Below are 19,298 nucleotides of genomic sequence, written 5' to 3' on the forward strand. Positions count from 1 at the left end.
AATGTTGCTGGTTACATTATGAGTGGATGCAAATTTGTATTTTTAGGAGAATAATTAAAAAAACAGAACTGTATATTTTTGTATATTATATGGGTTCTGTGCATTTTTATATCTTTGTATACACATACAATATATATATAAATAACATTATATATATATAATAATATAAACATAAAAATCTGTAACATATTTATAGTGCAACTCGTTCCCAGCTTGTTTATATGCAACCTCCTTTATAGGTATTAGAACACTTATAAATAATTAATAATATTGTATTGTAATGTATGAATAAATATTAATTATAAAATAATAATTTGAAATAAATAAAAATATAACATTCTATATATGCATTGAATTTTATATGTATTAAATTTACTGTATATAGATTATAGATATACCAAATTTTATAAAAAGGTATAAAAATAATGCCAAACAGAACGGTTTAATAAATTGATTGTTCTATAGGTGGAGTCATTTTTTAATATTAATTTCGTATAATATTTCACGTCTTATGTAATATTAAGAACATCTCTGGAAAAGGCAATGTGTCTTAACAAATTTAAAATATGCTATCGTCTTACTTACAAGATATAAGTATTTCAATTTTACGATGAACTTTACGTGATACATTTATATAGCCTGCATTTAGTATGTAGGGTAAATGTCAAGGTAAATAGTAACACATGTCTCCGTCTTATTAATATTTTATGATTCTTGTTATGAACGTCGTGCATTTAACTGATAACAAGACTTTAAAACTGTAAACAGCTTTCATAATTTATCAAATAATTTTCATGCAGAATTATCAAATTTTCAATATTATTTTCGAATTTTCTGATACATTTTGCTAACACAAATTTATTATGCTCGATAAAATTCATTATTATCATGCTGCAGGTATTTATACATTTATGAGAAATTTAATTGTCGAAATGTACAGAATGCACACAATATTTAGTGACTGGAACAAAGTCCAATTTGTTTATGTACATTTATTAATATAGGAAGTTGCATAAATACGCGGTCTGTAAAACTACATGATAGCACGTATAAAAGAAAAATCATTCTAATTCCAGGTTGCCGTCGCCTTCGAACTCCCTAGACGACAGTTCCCCTCAGGCGAGGCTTTATTTAGCGAACACCTCCAGACAGAATCTGGAAACGATCGTGGAGGCGATACGTCACCTGGAGGGAGACCATCTCTTCAGCGACGAACCAGCGCAGGACATGCCGCTGGCGTTGACCAACAAACAAACGGCGAACACGTCGAGCAAATCATCTACTACGCCAGGTGCGTCGCCGACGGCGAAGCAGCGGCTACTACAGGCCGAGTTCCTCCAGTTCCACAGACAGCAACAGGCCCAGCAACGACCTGGCGTGATCGTAGTGAAGCATTCGTGATCAAAAGGCGCGTCGCGATCAGCAAACTGAACGCGCGCGTTCGCCACGGCGAACTTGCCTCCGCTCGAGATTAATGGACGGTCGAAAACCCGCGACGCATCGAGACATCAAGAGACGCATCCTTCGAAAAGTGTGTACACAGAAACACGCACGTTAAGTAACCAACTGAGAGAATAAAGAAGAAGAAGAAGAAGAAGAAGAAGAAAGAAGGATGTTTCTGCGACACAGTCTACGCTCGAGTCGGAGGCTCCGTTTCCTCGAAGACACTCGGGACGCCTCCTTGCGTTCGCTGTTGTAACCGCCGACCGACCATTGTGTCGATGTTGCTCTGTCGGCGTTTTCGTATGTTCCTACTGCCTGTCGTCCGCCGTCGTTTCGAGCACAGATCTGTCCCCAGTGTCCATCGAGATTCAAACCTGTTGTTGTTTACGTTCGAGGGATTAAATGATCGTTTATTGGTTAATAAGTATCGACAGATCCAACGAGAAAGCTATCTAACCACATACTTCCTATCGATGGAGTTTGAGGTTATGAAAATCTCGAAACGAGGGTGGGGCCAAAAAGTCGAAGCTCGACGAAAGGATCCTCGCCACCGAGTCGTCGAAATGTTTCCCTCGTCCTAACCTCACTTTTCATCGCCCAATCCCATCATCATTATCCTCTCGCTAGTTCTTGTAAATACCACCGATATATTTTCCTCTTAGTTAGGTTCTCCATCGTGTCCTATTTCCGTTTTATTTTTTTTATTTTCTTTCTTTGTAATAAGAACACGATGGTGAACCCAAGCGTTTCCCTCATTCCCAAGAAAGATTCTTCCCTGTCCTGCTGTCATCCCCAATAACACCCGTAATAGGGTTGAATCATTAGTCTTTTCCCAACATTCATCCCCTTCATCACTTCGCGAATCGAGACAGCGAAGCGGGCGTTTCTCTCCTCGTGTGTTAACGAGACAGGATTTTTCATTTTCTTTTTTCTTGTTTTTTTTTTTCCATAGACTTAAGGCGACATGCTACCACAATAATAATTATTCCTAGGTCGTAAGGCTGCGTATGCTGTATGTCGTACCGATGTATACATATGTACACACGATATATACGTATATACATGAGACAATGTAACGAGTACGATCCCCTTCCGCGAAATGTGTATATACATATATGTATATGTATGTGTGTATACGTATATATGTATATAGATATATATAATGGATATATACACACACACAAACACAAACACACACATTTGCGTTTTCTTTTTTACATTGTTACGAGAATTCAAAGAAAAAAGGAAAAAAAAGGAACATTCTATATATATATACATATAAAAGATACTTATAGGAAGCGGATACACTCTCGACGACGCCGTACATTCTTTTTTCTTTTCTTTTTCTCTGTTTCTTGTTTTTCTCTTTATGTTTCTGTTTTTTTTTTTTTTTTTTTTTACGATGTTCATATGGACTTAGTACCATATTGTTCGAGTGATAGTTCGATCAACAGGATCGATCATACACATTGTACGCATACTACACGTATATATGTGTATATATATACGTATATGTATATTACACATACACGCCGCATGCTTAATATTTGACACACATTAAGATGCACCTAAGCGAAAGAGCCATAAAAAGAAAAATACCGACTGTTTCCATGAACTAATTTAGGAAGAGAAAACGAAAAAAACGGCAGAGCGAAAAACATAGTTATCCAGTCGAAGAGTGATCTCGTCGCACGAGAGAGCACACGCGAGCAAGAAATTCCGTTTAATCTGTGCCAAATATCGAGTAACCAGACTTTTTGTTCCTTCGTAGATAGTAGTAGTGCCAGCGACGAAAAACAGAAAATTGGTAGACCTGGCGTTCGAACCAAAATGGCGGCGATTAGCCGCTGAAACGATGATCGTTCACTCCCTTCTCGCAAATCGTGTCTGGCATGCATATTACGACACTCGAGCTCGCGAGGCAGACTTTTTCTACCGTGTGTACACTTTTTTAATATTCACTTGTTCCCCTAACCTCAATCGCGAGACGAAAATTCGAAAAACCAAAAAAACATATAATAAAAAAATGACAAAAAAATATATACATGTATATATATTGAAACGCAGAAGGCTGAAACACTGGGAGCAATCACCATCAACACTGCTTCGGTGATCCTCGCAACAATACTTTCCCCCCCAACCATTTTTGTACGTCGAACGAAGCACGATGTTTTTAGGTTAAGAAACTTGAGAGAAGCGAGCCATGATTTCTTCGTGCCTTTTGAAGGGAAGAACGATCTATTCGATTGGATCGAACGCGATTTAAATACCGATCAATCAAATATTGTAGAACTTTGTTTATCTGAAAGCTAAAGTTATTCATGGAGGAAATAATGTGCATATATAACAAGAGTCTATACTATATATGACAAAGCCATATTGATCATCTGTATAAATTGAAAAGTAGTAGAGAAGAGTTACGATGTTGCAGATACTATTTTTTAATCTTACTTTAGAATTTATTATTATTTTTGTTATCTCTTTGCAATAAATGACCTTGTGAAAGTAAGTCATTTGTTTCTTGAGAATTGAATATTAATCATGTAGTCATGTAATGAAACTGAGAAATTGATAAAAAGTGGTGCTGATCAATTTGGCTTATGAGGCGCTTAATAAAAGTTCATATTCAGGATTCTCTTGCACAATAATTTATCATTAATATTAATAAAATTAATAAATTGACAAATTATGACTTTTATGTGGTAGACTTCTCTTTTATAGACACATGTTAAATAGGATAAGCAAATGACTTGTGATTTGTAAAAGTTCATTTATTTTATTATCAAAAGAACTTATTAATACTGATAATTAGTAACTTATGATTAGGAAAATGTCATTAATAATACTAATTTCATTGTGCAAGAGGGACCAAATAACCAATTAACAAAATTTCATTTCAGTAAATGAAGTTCTACTATATAAACAGACACACATGCATTCATTTGAGTTAAACGCGTCTCTCTCTCTCTCTCTCTCTTTCTCTCTTTCTCTCTCGTTTTACGTTGCATCTTTTTTTCTTAACCCTAGAAAAATAAACACGGACTGAATTACCGACATAACGCATGCGTCTAGTTATTTTTTTCTATGTCTCTTTTCTTTCCAGATCGAAACAGTGGATCCTTTCGATCGCCATTCGATATACCGACACACGGTTTAGTTTTCCATGCGATGAAGATACGAGAGAGTGTGTATGTATTGAGTTTTGAGCGAATATGTAGTATGCCTATCATCGAGAGGAATTTCATTGTTAGATATACATACACTTGTGTTTGTAAGTACATAAGCAGAAGGCAGACGCAGAAAGAATTATGAAATAAACGAGAATGAAACACTGGCGTAAAAATTAAGAACTTTAGTTAACGTTTAGCAGCTAGAGAGTACGTAGGAATTGTTAGCAGCGAGTACACAATGAAGATACAACCATGTTATTAATATTGTCTATCGGTATGATAAATGTGAACGCTAATCCGTAATTGTACTGTGTGTATATACTATTATAGCGATGTTACGTAGGTTATACACGTGATTATCTAAGGCCAACATTAAAAAGCTTGCAATGGAGAAGAAGAAGCATAACGAAAGAGAGAAGAAGAAAGAAAATGGAAGAGAGTTTCAGTTTCTCGTACCTGACGCGACAACTTTTTCTATTACGCGTTCATCGTTTTTCTACGATTTTCAACGCCGCTATTTCCACGTTTTTCACACTTCGTTCGCCACGAAAACATTTCGTGTCGCGACAGGTACGACGAGACCATTTATATAAAGATAGGGTTAACCTTTAAAATTCCACGATGAAAGTGTAACTAATGGAACTTTGATATATCGTACCTTCGAGGAATTAAGATAAACCTTGTTCAAGGGTAATGTACAAAAATCTCGCGGTCGATGTTCGCGCGAGGACGCACGAGGGCCTAAGAAGTCGAGATACGAGATTTCTTCGATCATTTTCATCTTTTCTTTCCTTTCCTAATTTTTCTTTTTTCTCTGACGTGGAAAAAGATAATTCGACGATTTCTTCGGTAAATTTCGTCAGTCGTTTTTTCGAGAATGATTTTATACGATTGTAATAGCGTGTATGCGCGCGATCGATCTCCCCTCTTTCGGCTCTGAATGCGTGATCACGCGTACGCGACACTTTCGTTTTCTCGTGTTTCTTGCTACTCGATAACGTGCGTTTTGATAATTTAATCAAATCACGAATAAAATATGAACATGAATATTACAAACTAAATTGTCAACGTTTGTCGTGTCAATAATATTTTTTTAAGTTTTAATAAATCAGTGTTATTTAAACAATATTTCACACTTTTTTTTATTAGAATATTTTCTTCTCTATGAACACTCACTTAATGATGTCTCTTCGAAATAATAAATTGCAAGCGAATTATTTGGAAAAGACAGCCATTAATTTTTGTGAAATTCAGGTTTGCGAAAACTTCTTCGAAATGATAATTATTGAAAGGATATTGTATCTTGTAGCAAGGAACACTTGTAATTTAAATATTCGAGCGCTTCCATAGATTATGGAAAAGCTTGTACAATGTATACGAGAATGTTGCGCGCATACATTGCGTCTAAATGTAAGAAAGAAGCAGTGACGAATCTAGAGTACACGCGAGAAAACTACATATGCTATGCATACGCATTTACACAGCTTACTTTGCGAGCATTTAGGGGAAAAAGCCTTAACCTTCCTAAGGCTTCGTGCGACTCGATCAAATTTCGTTTTCTCTCGAGCCATACTTGTTCGAATGTTATTAAAAATCTAAGAATTTGAGAGAGAATGTACTTGTTATATCTTTGGCGAACAAATGCAGGCCTGATTTAATTTTATTTCGTTTATGACGAAACGAAGTTCTTAGGAATGATAAGAGCCACGGTGAAGAGTACGGTGATGAGTAGACTGCGGACTTTTATGAGAAACTATGGTTTTATAAACACAACTAAAGAAACAGAATTCACTTGATTAATGAACTTCATTGGTAGAGATTTGTTTTATGTATTGAATTATTGATATGTATTTTATATATTTTTGCATATATTATATGCATTCTGTGCATTTTTATCTTTTGCATAAATGCATAGAAATCCGCGGTCGGATGATAAACAAAAGTATTGGCATAGATCAGCTTATTTTGTAAACTTTTATGTGGGTTTGTAAAAGACATGGTTCTTTGTTTATTTTTTTGTAAAATATAAGGAGCAAGAGTTGCAAAGTTATGATATTTAATTTTGCCATATTAATTGTACCCATTAAGGACAAAGCAACGAAATAAAGTTGCAAGAATGCAATATTATTGGAAGACACAAATACAGTAATTTATTGTTTTATGAAGATAAAAGATACGTATTACAGTAATAAATATTATATGTGTGTATACTATATATATATGTATACTATATATATATATAAGAAAAATCAGAGTAAAAACAGATCGTTACATATTTTTCATTATTTGCGAGGTAATTTCGATACAGTTTCTTAACAATAGCGATGAAAACATATTACAAACAAGTTTTGCAGGTTTGCACAGGATTATTAAAATCTGGTCTGTGCCAATATTTTTATTCATTACTGTATATACAGACTATAACTTGATGAGTTGGTGTATGGGTGGGTCTATCATGCGTTTCTTCCCTGTAATATATTTCTCGTAAAGTCGGTTCGCGGCAAAAAAACGCGTTGACGTGTATTTTGCCCGGTGTTTGACAAAAAGCGCTTTGAGGAAAATCAGATTTCGATTATTATATCCACTCTATGCTATTAAATAATTATAAAATAAAACATTAACGATTACAATATTTAGTTATACTTGTACGTTTGAAAGGAATTACTTATAATTATGAAGCCTATGTATTATGAAAATAGTACTCTTTTATCCATTTAAATTTCGATATACAATATACACGTAGCAATAGGAATTTCTGATCCAATTAAACTTTGCAAATCCGCAAAAATGTTAGAGAAAAAATTTTTAACTTTGTTACTATCAATAGCGATTAATTTATTTTTTATTTTTCCATTTTGGAATACACGTCAACGTCCTCGGATAGTTACGTTTAAATGTGTTATCGATTTACAGCTTTTAATAATTGATGAAACAAATACTCGGAAACAAAGGAAATTCCTCCAATTTTTACCATAAATGTTTTTTATTCTACCATTTACACCGCATACAAAGTGAAGATCTAACAAAGAAGATAAACTATATAACAACGCAAGAACAAATAAAGAATGCAGAAAAATATAGAAGAAATGACGGACTTTTGAATGGCGTTTCATTGAACCTGTTTTTATACATTGCTGCATTTCTTCACTCAAACGAAGAAACGATATAAAACGATATACACAGATAGACAGGAAGATAGAGAAGAGAATATAGAAACATTTAAAACGCCACTTTAGAATTCGATAATTCCCCTGGTAAGAAAGAAGAAAATAAATAATATAAATTATACATATAAATTCACGAAACAATGGTTGCTATATCTTCATTACACTTTAACATTACTTAGTTAAAAGAATCTTAATAAGAAAAACAAATAAATGAAAGGATTAAATTAGAGGTAAAATACGAAGAGTCACCATAATAGTTTAATTACTATTATGAAGAAAAAGAAAAAACAGGAGGAAAGAGCAAGAGAAACGAAGATGAAGAATAAAATAAGAGAAAAAGAAAAAAGTAGTGGAGAAAAGGAAAAGAAGCGACAAAGAAGAAAAAGAATCCTTTTAACATTTAGGCGAGCGTGGCTGTGCGAGCGATTATGAATTAATTAGAGGAAGTTTAATGTTAAGGCTAATTTCGATTTGTACTTTTTTTGCGGCAAATGGCGACTGAAAGCTGTTCCTTGATCGTCCACTGCGAATACAAAATGAACGATTAACTGTCTCCTGGGAATAAAGAAAGCAAACGTTTCTTTTTATATTCTTCGTCGTAACAAATATATATTAGAATTTTAATTGATAAAAAATACACCACTCAACTGATACGTACGATTAATCTATTTGATGTTAACGTAACTTTTGTCTGTCACTTTGATTTCAAATGTCTCATTTAAAGAAATTCGAGTTTCTATTGAAGTTTTAAACGAGGACGAAGGATATTAAATCGATTCGTGTGCTTTTGAGTGTTCTCATCTCTCGAATAAGTAAATGACGTTGATAATGAGACTGAAAATAGCTCGAGAGAACGGAGTGCCTCTGATAAATCGATCGAGCATCGTAATTATTTTTCTATCACACTTTCGGTCGCCACGGGCCCAAAATCGAGGAAAAGAAAGAAGCACTATGCATATTATAAATCCTAGAATGTTAAAATGGCGGCCACAACGTATTGCGTGTGTAAGGTTAATAAAAAGATGTATGTGAATAGCGTTAAAGATTGCGAATTTGTTGAGAAAGGAGCGTTAGGAATATAGGAGAGAATAGTGTGCGTGAGAGTTGAAGTACACTTAGTGGAACAGCGCATAAGCAAGATGAATAAGCGTTAGGTTCAAAGGAATTCTCGTTTTTTGAGAATAGACCTGAATAACAGAATTTAGAGATAAATTCTTCGAGAAGACATTCGTTTAAGGTGAGAGAGAGAAAACGGCGGTTTGGTTGTTTTCTTTTTCTTTTCTTTCCTTTCCTTTTCCGCCTGTTTAACGTGTTTTAATCTGTAGGAAAATCAGAATGTTTCTTTCTTGAATTTTACGAAGACAAACGAAAAAAACGAAACAACAAGGAAAAATACAGTTCTTTTTTCTCTTCTTATTGAGTTAAGATTCAAATTAAAGACTGTATAAGACTTTATACAGATGCGGTTTTTCGAACAGCGTTCGACAATATTCGTGCATTTGATCGGCCGATGAATCAAAATTAATTTTGATCCTCTGTTAAATTAGACCTAAACACATAGTACTATAGTAAGTTGAGCACATCTAGAGTCTCTAAAAAGTAATTTTTTTCTCAATAAATTAATTTAAATAAAAATTAATAAATCTTTTCGTATCAGTGGCAAAGGAACACGTTTACTCGATGTTTAATGGAAATGTTTGGAACTTAAAACAGAACAATTGATAAAGACAGGAACGTGAAAAGAGAAAACAGAGGGAAGAATTGATGGAACAATTTTATTGACTTTGAGATCGATGAAAACCATGTACCTAATTAGTTCGAAGCGCCGTCCAATTAATCGTTCAAATAGAAACGAGAAGAATGGGTGGAAGATTACAAGCTTTCGCGAAGCGAACATTGTAACAGTATTAGTCTTTTTTTCTCTGTTCTTTACGATTATTTCACGAATGTAAATTGAAAAACGACATGGAATAAAAGAATTTGATTTAAATGGCGGTGATACCTCGATTATGTAGCGGCTGACAAATTGGCGGCTATTTTTTTTCGTAAGTTTCGAACGTTGAAGAATGTCTAGTCGTTAGAAGCTGATATGCGTGATAATTAATTTTATTTGCTCAGAAGAAAATCGAGAAGAAATCCATTATGATCGAGGTTTCATCGTTTCATTTTCGGGAGGCCCTCGAACATCGACTTATTGTTGAAACGAAATGGAAGAAAGATTATATGATCTTAAATACAATGGACAACAAAACAGAAAACAATGAAAGGAAAGAAGAAAATGTTCCTCAAGTTCAAGCTACGTTTGCTTCGTGCGTCTGCATTCCCTCGTAAAAAGAACAAATTGAAGAAACGAAAACAGAGATGAAACAAATTAGACGAAAACAGATATGAATCACGAAAGAAACAAGAGAAAGCCGACAAAGAAAATGAGGAACGTCGCAACGCGCCGCAAATTCCGTCTATATAAATACATGAAACATTGAGAACAAAAGTGAGCTAGCTCGATAAACCAAGCAATTCTAAATAACCTAACAATAATCGTTATTAAAATAGTAGTAAGCATAAAATGTGCGTTGCATCGACGATTTCATTATTTGGCTTTCATTTTGAACAAATGAATTCCTAAATGAATTAATGTCATAAGCGACACATTATGGAATATTAAAAAGTTCGCAATGAAAAGTTCGTTCATCAAAAATTGAATGGTCTACGATATTAAGAAGAATGCGAAATCCACTTTTGTTTCCAATGTTTCGAACAAAAACAGACTGCCATTGATTCGAATGTACTCGTTTTGTAATCAATTCGTATAAAGAGAAGAAACAAACTGTGTACGACGGAAAGGGAGAGAACAATGAATGAGTGTCCGAGAACGCGTGAAACCGTTCCGATAATTACTATTCACATTTACTCTCACTTGCAAATTCACTTAAATAACATTTTCAAAATATTCCTACATTTAACTCCAACTTTACTTTCTCTTCCTTCTTTTTTATATGATATTTTCATTTCAACTCATCGACACGATAGAAATTGTAATTTTCTTGCATTTCTTTTTTCTTTGATATCGTGGTGCGTAACTTATTAATCGTCGAAATTTCAGGGCGGAGCTTGTAAAAATAAATCATTGTTCCAAGCGACGAACTCTAATTTATCATAGATTTATATAGAACTATACTTTTAAAAGCTGCGATTTATAAATTATAAATATATTAGAGAGAAAACGATGTTTCTAACGGACGATTTTCTTTTTTTCTGTTTTGTTTTGTTTGTAATCGGTTTTTGTTTTCGAGAAGATTCTGCGATTCCTTGTAGCTATAGGAAGATTTTTATCGATGTAATTTTGTTGATTAAACTATCGAAACATTGAATGGACGAACGTTTAAACGAGAGATCGCACAGCGGAGAGAATACTGTTCGTTCTGCCTTCTTTTTTTTTCTTTCCTTTTTGTAATCTAGGCCGTAATCCTTAATTTTATTCTAGAATTCGTAAGGTTTATTTTGTAATCGATCACGAAAAAGAACGTTCTTGATTTTTATTTATTTCTTTCGATACTTCTGTTAAATGTGTTTCTTCTTTTATCAAATGTTCACGTAAAAGGAAAAAATGAGAAAAAATAAATTCGCAATGGTACAGCGCTATTCTTTTCTAAACTTTCTTCCTTCTTAATTTTTGAATGAGAACATTCAATAAGATATTGGATTTCGCTTGCTAACAGTCAAACAATGCGATATTGAGTTAACCAAATCCGAGATAAAAAATAGAATTGTGAAATAACGAAGTAAGGTTATCAACATTTAAATGTTTCTTCAATCTTAATACATCTTTAAGTTTATTATCCATATTCGAATATTCATCGTTTACAGAGTGACTTTCACTCAAAATTTGTCGGACAGCAATTGTTAAAATGTATCACGAAGACGACTTTGTTTCGTGTAAAAGATCGAAAACTTCAAATTTACAGTATTCTTATCGATGTGTGGGTTAACAAAGTGTCGATTTCTGCGGGATAATAAATAAATTTTTTCGTAAATTCTACTAAACTAAAAAGAAAAAAAAAAAAAGAAAAAACAAGAAAAACGAAAAAAATGTGGAAAGAGGTGAAGAGTGTGCGTGCGTGTATGCTCGGAGATTTAATTACCACGTTCGATGATCGATAAAACGCTATCTAATTTACACAGGGCATTTAGTGCCAACGACCGTTACGAATAAGCAGTTACGAATAATAAACCGTAATTTGATAATAATTAATCGTGTCGTTTTAAGAATAGAGAGAATGGATCTAGTGAATTTTTACAAGAAACGCCGGACTCTGCGCATATCTAGAAAGACTGTCGTTTTGATCATCCTGAAACGGAATAAAAATCATGAAGATCAACCGAAAAAGATAATTAAAATGGAATGGAAACTTGTTATCTGTAATTTGCCGAGAAAGACCAACTTTTTGTACATTTTACAGAGTTTTTGATAGCTTGTAAGACGGATAAACGTGGATGTTCTACCTTACCCATGCAAACACGACGAATTTTTATTCGATATGGAAATATTCTAAAATTTGTCCAATGGTTTTTATTCTTAACAAACAGGAATGAAAAATATATATATGATGATGACTAACTTGGCCCTGCGTTAGCCCGGTGAAGCGAAAAATATTTTTGACAAATAGCATCAAATTTACTTTTTCAAATAATTCCTAATATCAGATTTAATATCTGATACAAAATTAATTAATTATTTTATAAAATCATTTTATTCTCTTTTATTCTCTATTATAGGAAAATTATCTTTCATATTTTTATTAATAAAAATATCAAATTTTTTACTTTAATGAAAATATGAAAATAGTATGAAAATATATTCATTAAACGTTTAATTAAGATATTGTAAGAACACGGGTTAACGCAGGTCTAAAGTAATCTTTTCTACGAGTTTCTTAAAGTCATACACAATTCACCGCCCTAGTTTTAAATTGCACATAACAAATGTATCTCTGATGACAATGTTAAGTGCCTAATATCGCAGCTCGCACTCGATGCGACAAGAACGTCACGTTCACGTGTATTTCTGGCAATGTATTAAGTTGTCCCAAAAGATTCTTTCGTTTTATAAGGAAATAATAGACGCACTACATTTTTTCTTTTATATTATTTTATTGAATTATGTATGATCCATTTTGTCCTATTATTTCCGTATAAAACGAAAGAAACTTTTAAGACAACCTAATATTACATCAAATCCACCAACTTCGATATACATATATTTTAACAAGTTCCGAACAAATCTCTTTGAGGGAAGATATAAGATATACTAAGCAACATCGTTTCCTTTTTCACTTTAAAAATTCAAATTGCCAAAAATCACGTCCACGCAAGCTTGTCAACGTTTTAAAAGCCTGTTCGTTTCATTCTCAACAGAACTGAAAAAATGATGCTACGTTCTTATGGATCGGTAACAATCAATCAAAGAGATTCTTTTCCTCAAGCACTTTTGAACGACAAGCTCAGTGAAGTGCAATCAATCGATAGACACGAGAGATCGCAAAGATTGTCGAGTTGCGTTTTCCAGACAACTCGTGCGGCAACGAAACAGTTGAAAATTCAAACAGATCCGAGTCAATTCAAACACGTAATTACGCATAAATAAAAATTCATGAACAGATGAAAATTAAAAAAAAAAAAAAAAAAAAAGAAGAGAAATGAAGGGATGGAGGGAAATCGGGAAAGAACAATGTAACTCTCTATAAAGTAAATTAAAGTAACTCGATTACTCTACCAAGGTTGAATTTCCAATAAGCATCAGACGTACACGTTCACTGCTTTCGACTAGACACAGTTACTGTATCCCTCTGTACATGGGAAATTTTCTGCAAGCATAAGACGCGTGCTTCGGTTCCACTAAACGCAGCTCGCTTAACCCAATATGAACGTGAAGCATTTATTTCTTCATGCATTCGTTATTTAGTGTATCGTTGCGTAGCAAAAAAAAAAAAAGATTCTTTAAGTATAAAGAAAGTGAAACACAGTTTTAAAACGAGTCGAACGTACTACTCTATTATATCGCTATAAATGCGTCTGTCGCGTATGTCAGACGTACGCGTCTGACGCTTATAGGAGATCGCGCCTTTAGATAGCCGATCGTTAATTTATCTTTTATTTATATAGGCGTAGACTAACGTGAGATTGTTGTAAATGTTCGATTTCGTTCTCTCGCGTACTTCTGTCCATCGAATCTTATTGTTTGATGAATAGCGCGTATAAATTCACTGTGCTCGCTGAGAAAATATGGGAAGAAAGCGAAAACGACGTGAAATGTAAATGCACGCGTGAAACAGCGAAGATTCAACGGGGATCGTTAATTAGATCGGGGAAATAAGTTGTTTTATCCCGAGAAATCGGTTGATCTTATAAGAAAACGAAGAATCAATTTTTTTCTCACGGATTTTCTATTTCGATGTCTATCGCAAAAATCGACTCGTGGTAATCGAGGACGATTAACGCGATTTGTTCGTTCGTTTTTCGAATGAATTCGTCGGAACGAAAGAGAAATCGTGGATGAGAAGGCAGATAGGAGATGTGAAGAATAAAGAAACTTCTTGGGTGAAACGAATTAACGACATAGAGCGTAAACGTTGAGAGCGCGGATATTCTAAGCTGCTCGTAGTTAGAGAAAAGGAAAAAAAAAAGAGAATTTAAAGTTTTAATAGAAAACTCGCAGAACGAGTCGATGCTCGTACGAGCAAGCAGGGGATGATAGATTTAACACTAGAACTATCAAACTCGTCAGGATCGTGGATTTTAGTACTTTTGTCTTTACAATCTTGTGTTTGCAAAATTTGTTCACTTTCAACAACTTGTATTTTAGTTTTCTCAGTTTTAAAGGCTTAAATGTGAATTTTTCCATTTCTAAAGAATTGAAATGCTCATTTTTATTAAGATAGAAACATAATCTCGTAGATATATCTATTTACTTTTATTGTGAAATTGAAATATATGTATATTAGATTGTAATGTATTTAAACACAGATATAAATCGGTAGTTCTATTGTTAAAAACGGATATTTTCTTTGATTTTCAAAGGATCTTGCTTAAACTAAGTCAAGCGATCCTTTTTGTTGAAATATAATTTAACTAATTAATGTAAACACGTCTACTAGATTTTTAATCGATGCATTTCTTCCAATTAAGCGAAAGAGAAGAAAGCTTACCGAAAGTGACGAATAAGAAATTCTAATTTATTTCGTACAGTCGTTATTTATTTATTTCTACGGACTCTCGTCGATAGACTGCGAATGTTTATGCAAATTAACATTTTTATAAACATGATCGAAGGAAGCGAAATGAAAGTTAGTTTCAGTCGCAAAATACTACAGACGACTACAAGAGAAAAGCATAAAAGTATATTTCCCTTGACTTTTTTCATTTCATTTGTCACTTACAATTAACTAAGATAGTCAAGTTAAATTAGATTCAGAGACGCAAGTTTTCTGACAATAGGCGATCAACTTACGAAATTTTTAAAGAATTTTGTAGATTCAAACGCATAAATATCCACAGTCTGCTCATCTATCGTCACGCGATTGTTAGTCGTTTTAGTAAACACTTTAGGGAATAAGATAACACGCGTTACTTGGCATAATTTGTTCTATTGAAACGAGCTCTAATGACTTCCAACGTGAAGATCTATTCCGGTCATCAAAGTATTAAGAAAGAAAGATCGTCGAATCTTGTAATTCGACGTAAATGAATAAAATAAAAAAGGGAAAAGAATAGAAAATCGAAGGTTTTCTAGAAAACCAGAGACAGGTTATTAAAAAACGGCGTTCCTTCTTTGAACTTTGATTAAAGAAAAGGAAGAAAGAACGTGAACTTAGATAGAACTAGGCGTGCGTACGGACGAAAATGAAATATGTGCGAGAAATGGGGCGAAAGAAAGTCGTGTATACTTGTGTCTGCGTGTACGAATTGTGAAAAAGAAAGGAAAAGAGATAGAATGGTGTATTCTAAGCGTCGTAATAATTAAGGATGAAAAAAAAAAACGTAAAAAATAAAAAAGGTATGAAATATACGACTGCACTGGAGCGACTCGAGCGAATCGCGAAAAACTGGCCGACTTTGTATCTCGTTTTTCCACTTTATTTAACTCTTCCAGGCTTCAGGTGACGACACATGTTATTTTATAAATATTTAACAGATTAGAATTAAATTGGATAAAGTAACAAATGAGAATAAAAAAAGAGTGCAAATCATGATGATAACCGATTAAAGGTTATCGGCTGATTAATAAATCGCGTAGCGAAATGAAGTTTTGCAAGCTGGAGAGCGAGATGACGGCGTCACAATGATCCTCGGAAGAGTTAACTTACATTTGGCGATTTCGAATTCGCTCAGGTCGACCGATAGGGTTAAGATGTACTTGGTTACTATATCGACGACTAGAAAAAATAAAAACGTCGGAGAAAGCTCGGAGCGGATGTTTCGTGCAGACGCAACGAGTTCGAAGACCGATCGTTTCCAAAGAGCCGCCAGGCGGTGTTTGAAACGTTTAAAACACACCTAGACTTAAAAAAAGAAGAAGAAAAAGAATTAATTAGAAAGGTAGAAATAGTTGATAAAAGCAAGAAGACGACTTGACTTAAGGCATGTGTAAAAGACACGCGAACCCTTGCAAGCTCGCGTAGGAAAATAACTATTCGAGAATAATATATTATCTTATCGGATAATATATTATACCCTTATATGAAAGATAATTTATTATATTAAATAATGTATTATTATATAAACGGCGATGAAACGTTGCACCATGTCGATCAGCAATAAAGAAAATTAGACGAGAACAAGAGAAAAAGAAGAATCGAGCGTTGCCTGTATTCTTGTTTTTCAAATCGCGCGCTGTTTTCGTTGCGCGGTAAATACGAAATGAAAAATGTGAATCGTGAGACGTAGACGAGTTAGAAATAGAAAAAAAAGAAAAAAAGGGGGCATCGAAATAAAAATAATGAGATAACGAATGACACAGGTGAAAGTGCAATGTTTTATTGTTAAACTCGACTCGCGCGATGCACGGAACGCGCCACACGAGCGGAAAACACTTTGAGAAAAAATGTCTTCATACTATTTGCATATTGCTTTATTGTTATACGAACATTGTAACGATACATTATGATTAAAAGTAAAGGAATATTAACCCGGCGGTATCGATCGATTCTACCGGCGGTTTTAAGTCGTGTCCAAGAAATTACTGTGTGTATTTTGCCGAAATATTTTTCACGCGAAGATACGAGGCTCGACTTTTGTCTCTCGACACTTTCACGCTGTCTTCTCCATTCTGGTATTCAAATAATCTTTAAAATCTGTTTACTGATCGTCTTTTTTTATGTAGTTGCAAGATTTAAAATTTTATGTATGAAAACGTAATTTCACTTCGAATTTTTAAACTTACATTTGAATAAAAAAGTTTCAAAAATATGTAGGGAGTTGAGACTGTAAGAGCAACTTCTGGAAAATGAATTTTATTCGAATGAAGAAATAAAAGTCGGAAGAAGGATATACGCAGAGTGTGAGAAGTACGAACCTCGTGAACCTCCGTCAGGAATTCCCTCAAATGACTGCACTGGTTATGCTCACGCATAGAATTTTGCCGCTTCCCCGAGAGGACTCGCTTTAAAACCGCCAGTACGTAATTCTAGCTATTACGCGAGATACGTTCACATATTTACAAAGGTGGAGCATTTTAATTCATAGGTAAAAACGGAAACGTTTTACTTTCCCTTCTTTTTCTACGTACTTTGTATATTCCCAGAATAACCATCCATTTAGAACGACGGTATGTAATTATGGACTAAAAAAAAAAAAAAAAAAAAGAGAATTATTACGACTAAAACACGTTCATTTTACTGTTAATCAACCAGATTTTATTGAATCGAACGCGTTGATGTAAACGACGACTAATTTGTCGTCGTCAACGTAATGATCTTCGTAACGATGTGACTCAATTTAATTTTCCGGACTTAACCACCCCCTGTTCTTGTTCAAATGCATATGCACGTCTGCATACAAACGGAATCACGCGTACTATGAACGAGACAAGAAAAAATGATCTCAACAGGAAAATAGCCGCCTCAAACTTTCGAATGCTTTTTCACTCCGATTTCTTCCGTTAATTCTCTACTACATTTTAGATTCTAAAGGAGTTTCTCTTTAGATTCTAAAAGAGAAATTTCCTTTCTCGATCAACGAAATAGAATTTGTATCTTTTATTCGTAAGTAATCATTGTCGATGATCTTTTACTATATTTTTCGTTTTATTTAATATTTCCTATTTTTTTTTCTTCCTTTTTTTTTATATTTTTCATGCGATAGAATACGCGTTTTGAGAGATGCCGAAGACTGGTAATAAATACAAAATCGAGTCGCATCGTTTCATCGACATTATTATCGTCGTAAAGATAACGTATAGTAAAACCTCGCAAATCTGTCGACGTTGGTGAAGCAATCAACCGGTTTCTTAGAGACTATAGAGAGGCAAGGGATTGCGCCAATAGAGAAGTACAAATTATTAAATGGAGAGAGAGAGAGAGAGAGAGAAAGAGAGAGAGAGCGTGAGAGAAGAACCGTAAAAATGCGAAATAAAATCAATCATTCGAGAATGAGATAATTGTGACCAATAACGAGTGAGGTGTAACGTCTGATTGTTTAGTTTCATCGCTTTTTATTCATTACCTTTGATTATATTATTGCTTGTAATAATTCATTCGAGATACCTTGAATACAAAAAGTAATAAACAATGTTAGCCCGTCTCTTGTCTTTCTTATCCTACTCCCAATGATTTATTCTATATTAGCAGAATATGAAGGAGCACGCGAAAGTCCTGTGAAAAGCTGTTGGCTGAATACAACAAATCTCCAAAAAAATTTTTTAACGTTCTTTCGTTATATACATATATATATGTATATACATGCGTGTATATGTAATATATGCGTATACATCGTATCAACCATATGTATGTTTACATCCTTCATGCCGTAATCTCATAACTCCATACGATAATCTTCATCCCCTAAAATCCATATTTCGATGATATTTACAAATATACATTTCTACAAGTTGTTGTATATAAATCATCGAAAGGCTAGAATAAGCGAGAACAAAATTTTCTGGAAAGAATAAGTAAGGAGTCACAGCACGGAAAATTGGGAAGGAAGAGCAACCAAACACAAGAAGCATGGCTATACAATTATCCGAATATTACCTATATAGTATATTGTTCTGTTTTTTGTATTGCATTATATTTTATGTACTTGTTGCAATATAGGATTGTAGGACTATACTATGTACATTACATATCCGAAAGACATTGAATAATGTACGGATGTGTGGTGCGATAAATATACTAACAATATGAACTAATAAAAGGTAAAAATATTTATTGCTTATCTTTTCTGTACAAATTCTACTTTATTCAAATGCTTCCTTAGATCATCTGTGAGACCACTGAAACAAATTTATTGCGACAACAAA

The 19,298-nt window shown here is 33.8% G+C and overlaps 1 protein-coding gene across 3 annotated transcripts in view; it reads left to right on the forward strand.

Moving 5' to 3' along the window:
- Positions 1-18,577, forward strand: part of LOC132907030 (helix-loop-helix protein 11) — a 160,729-nt gene extending 142,152 nt beyond the window's left edge. For 2 of the 3 annotated variants that reach the window (XM_060959766.1, XM_060959765.1), the window contains exon 6: positions 1,077-18,577. In XM_060959766.1, the coding sequence (XP_060815749.1) occupies positions 1,077-1,401 (325 nt within the window). In that variant the 3' untranslated portion in view covers positions 1,402-18,577. The remainder of the gene's footprint in view (positions 1-1,076) is intronic. The other variant, XR_009658090.1, reaches the window with a different exon arrangement.
- The last annotated feature ends 721 nt before the right edge of the window (positions 18,578-19,298 follow it).

Source organism: Bombus pascuorum, chromosome 5, assembly GCF_905332965.1.
Source record: "Bombus pascuorum chromosome 5, iyBomPasc1.1, whole genome shotgun sequence".
In the NCBI taxonomy this organism is placed as follows: domain Eukaryota; kingdom Metazoa; phylum Arthropoda; class Insecta; order Hymenoptera; family Apidae; genus Bombus; species Bombus pascuorum.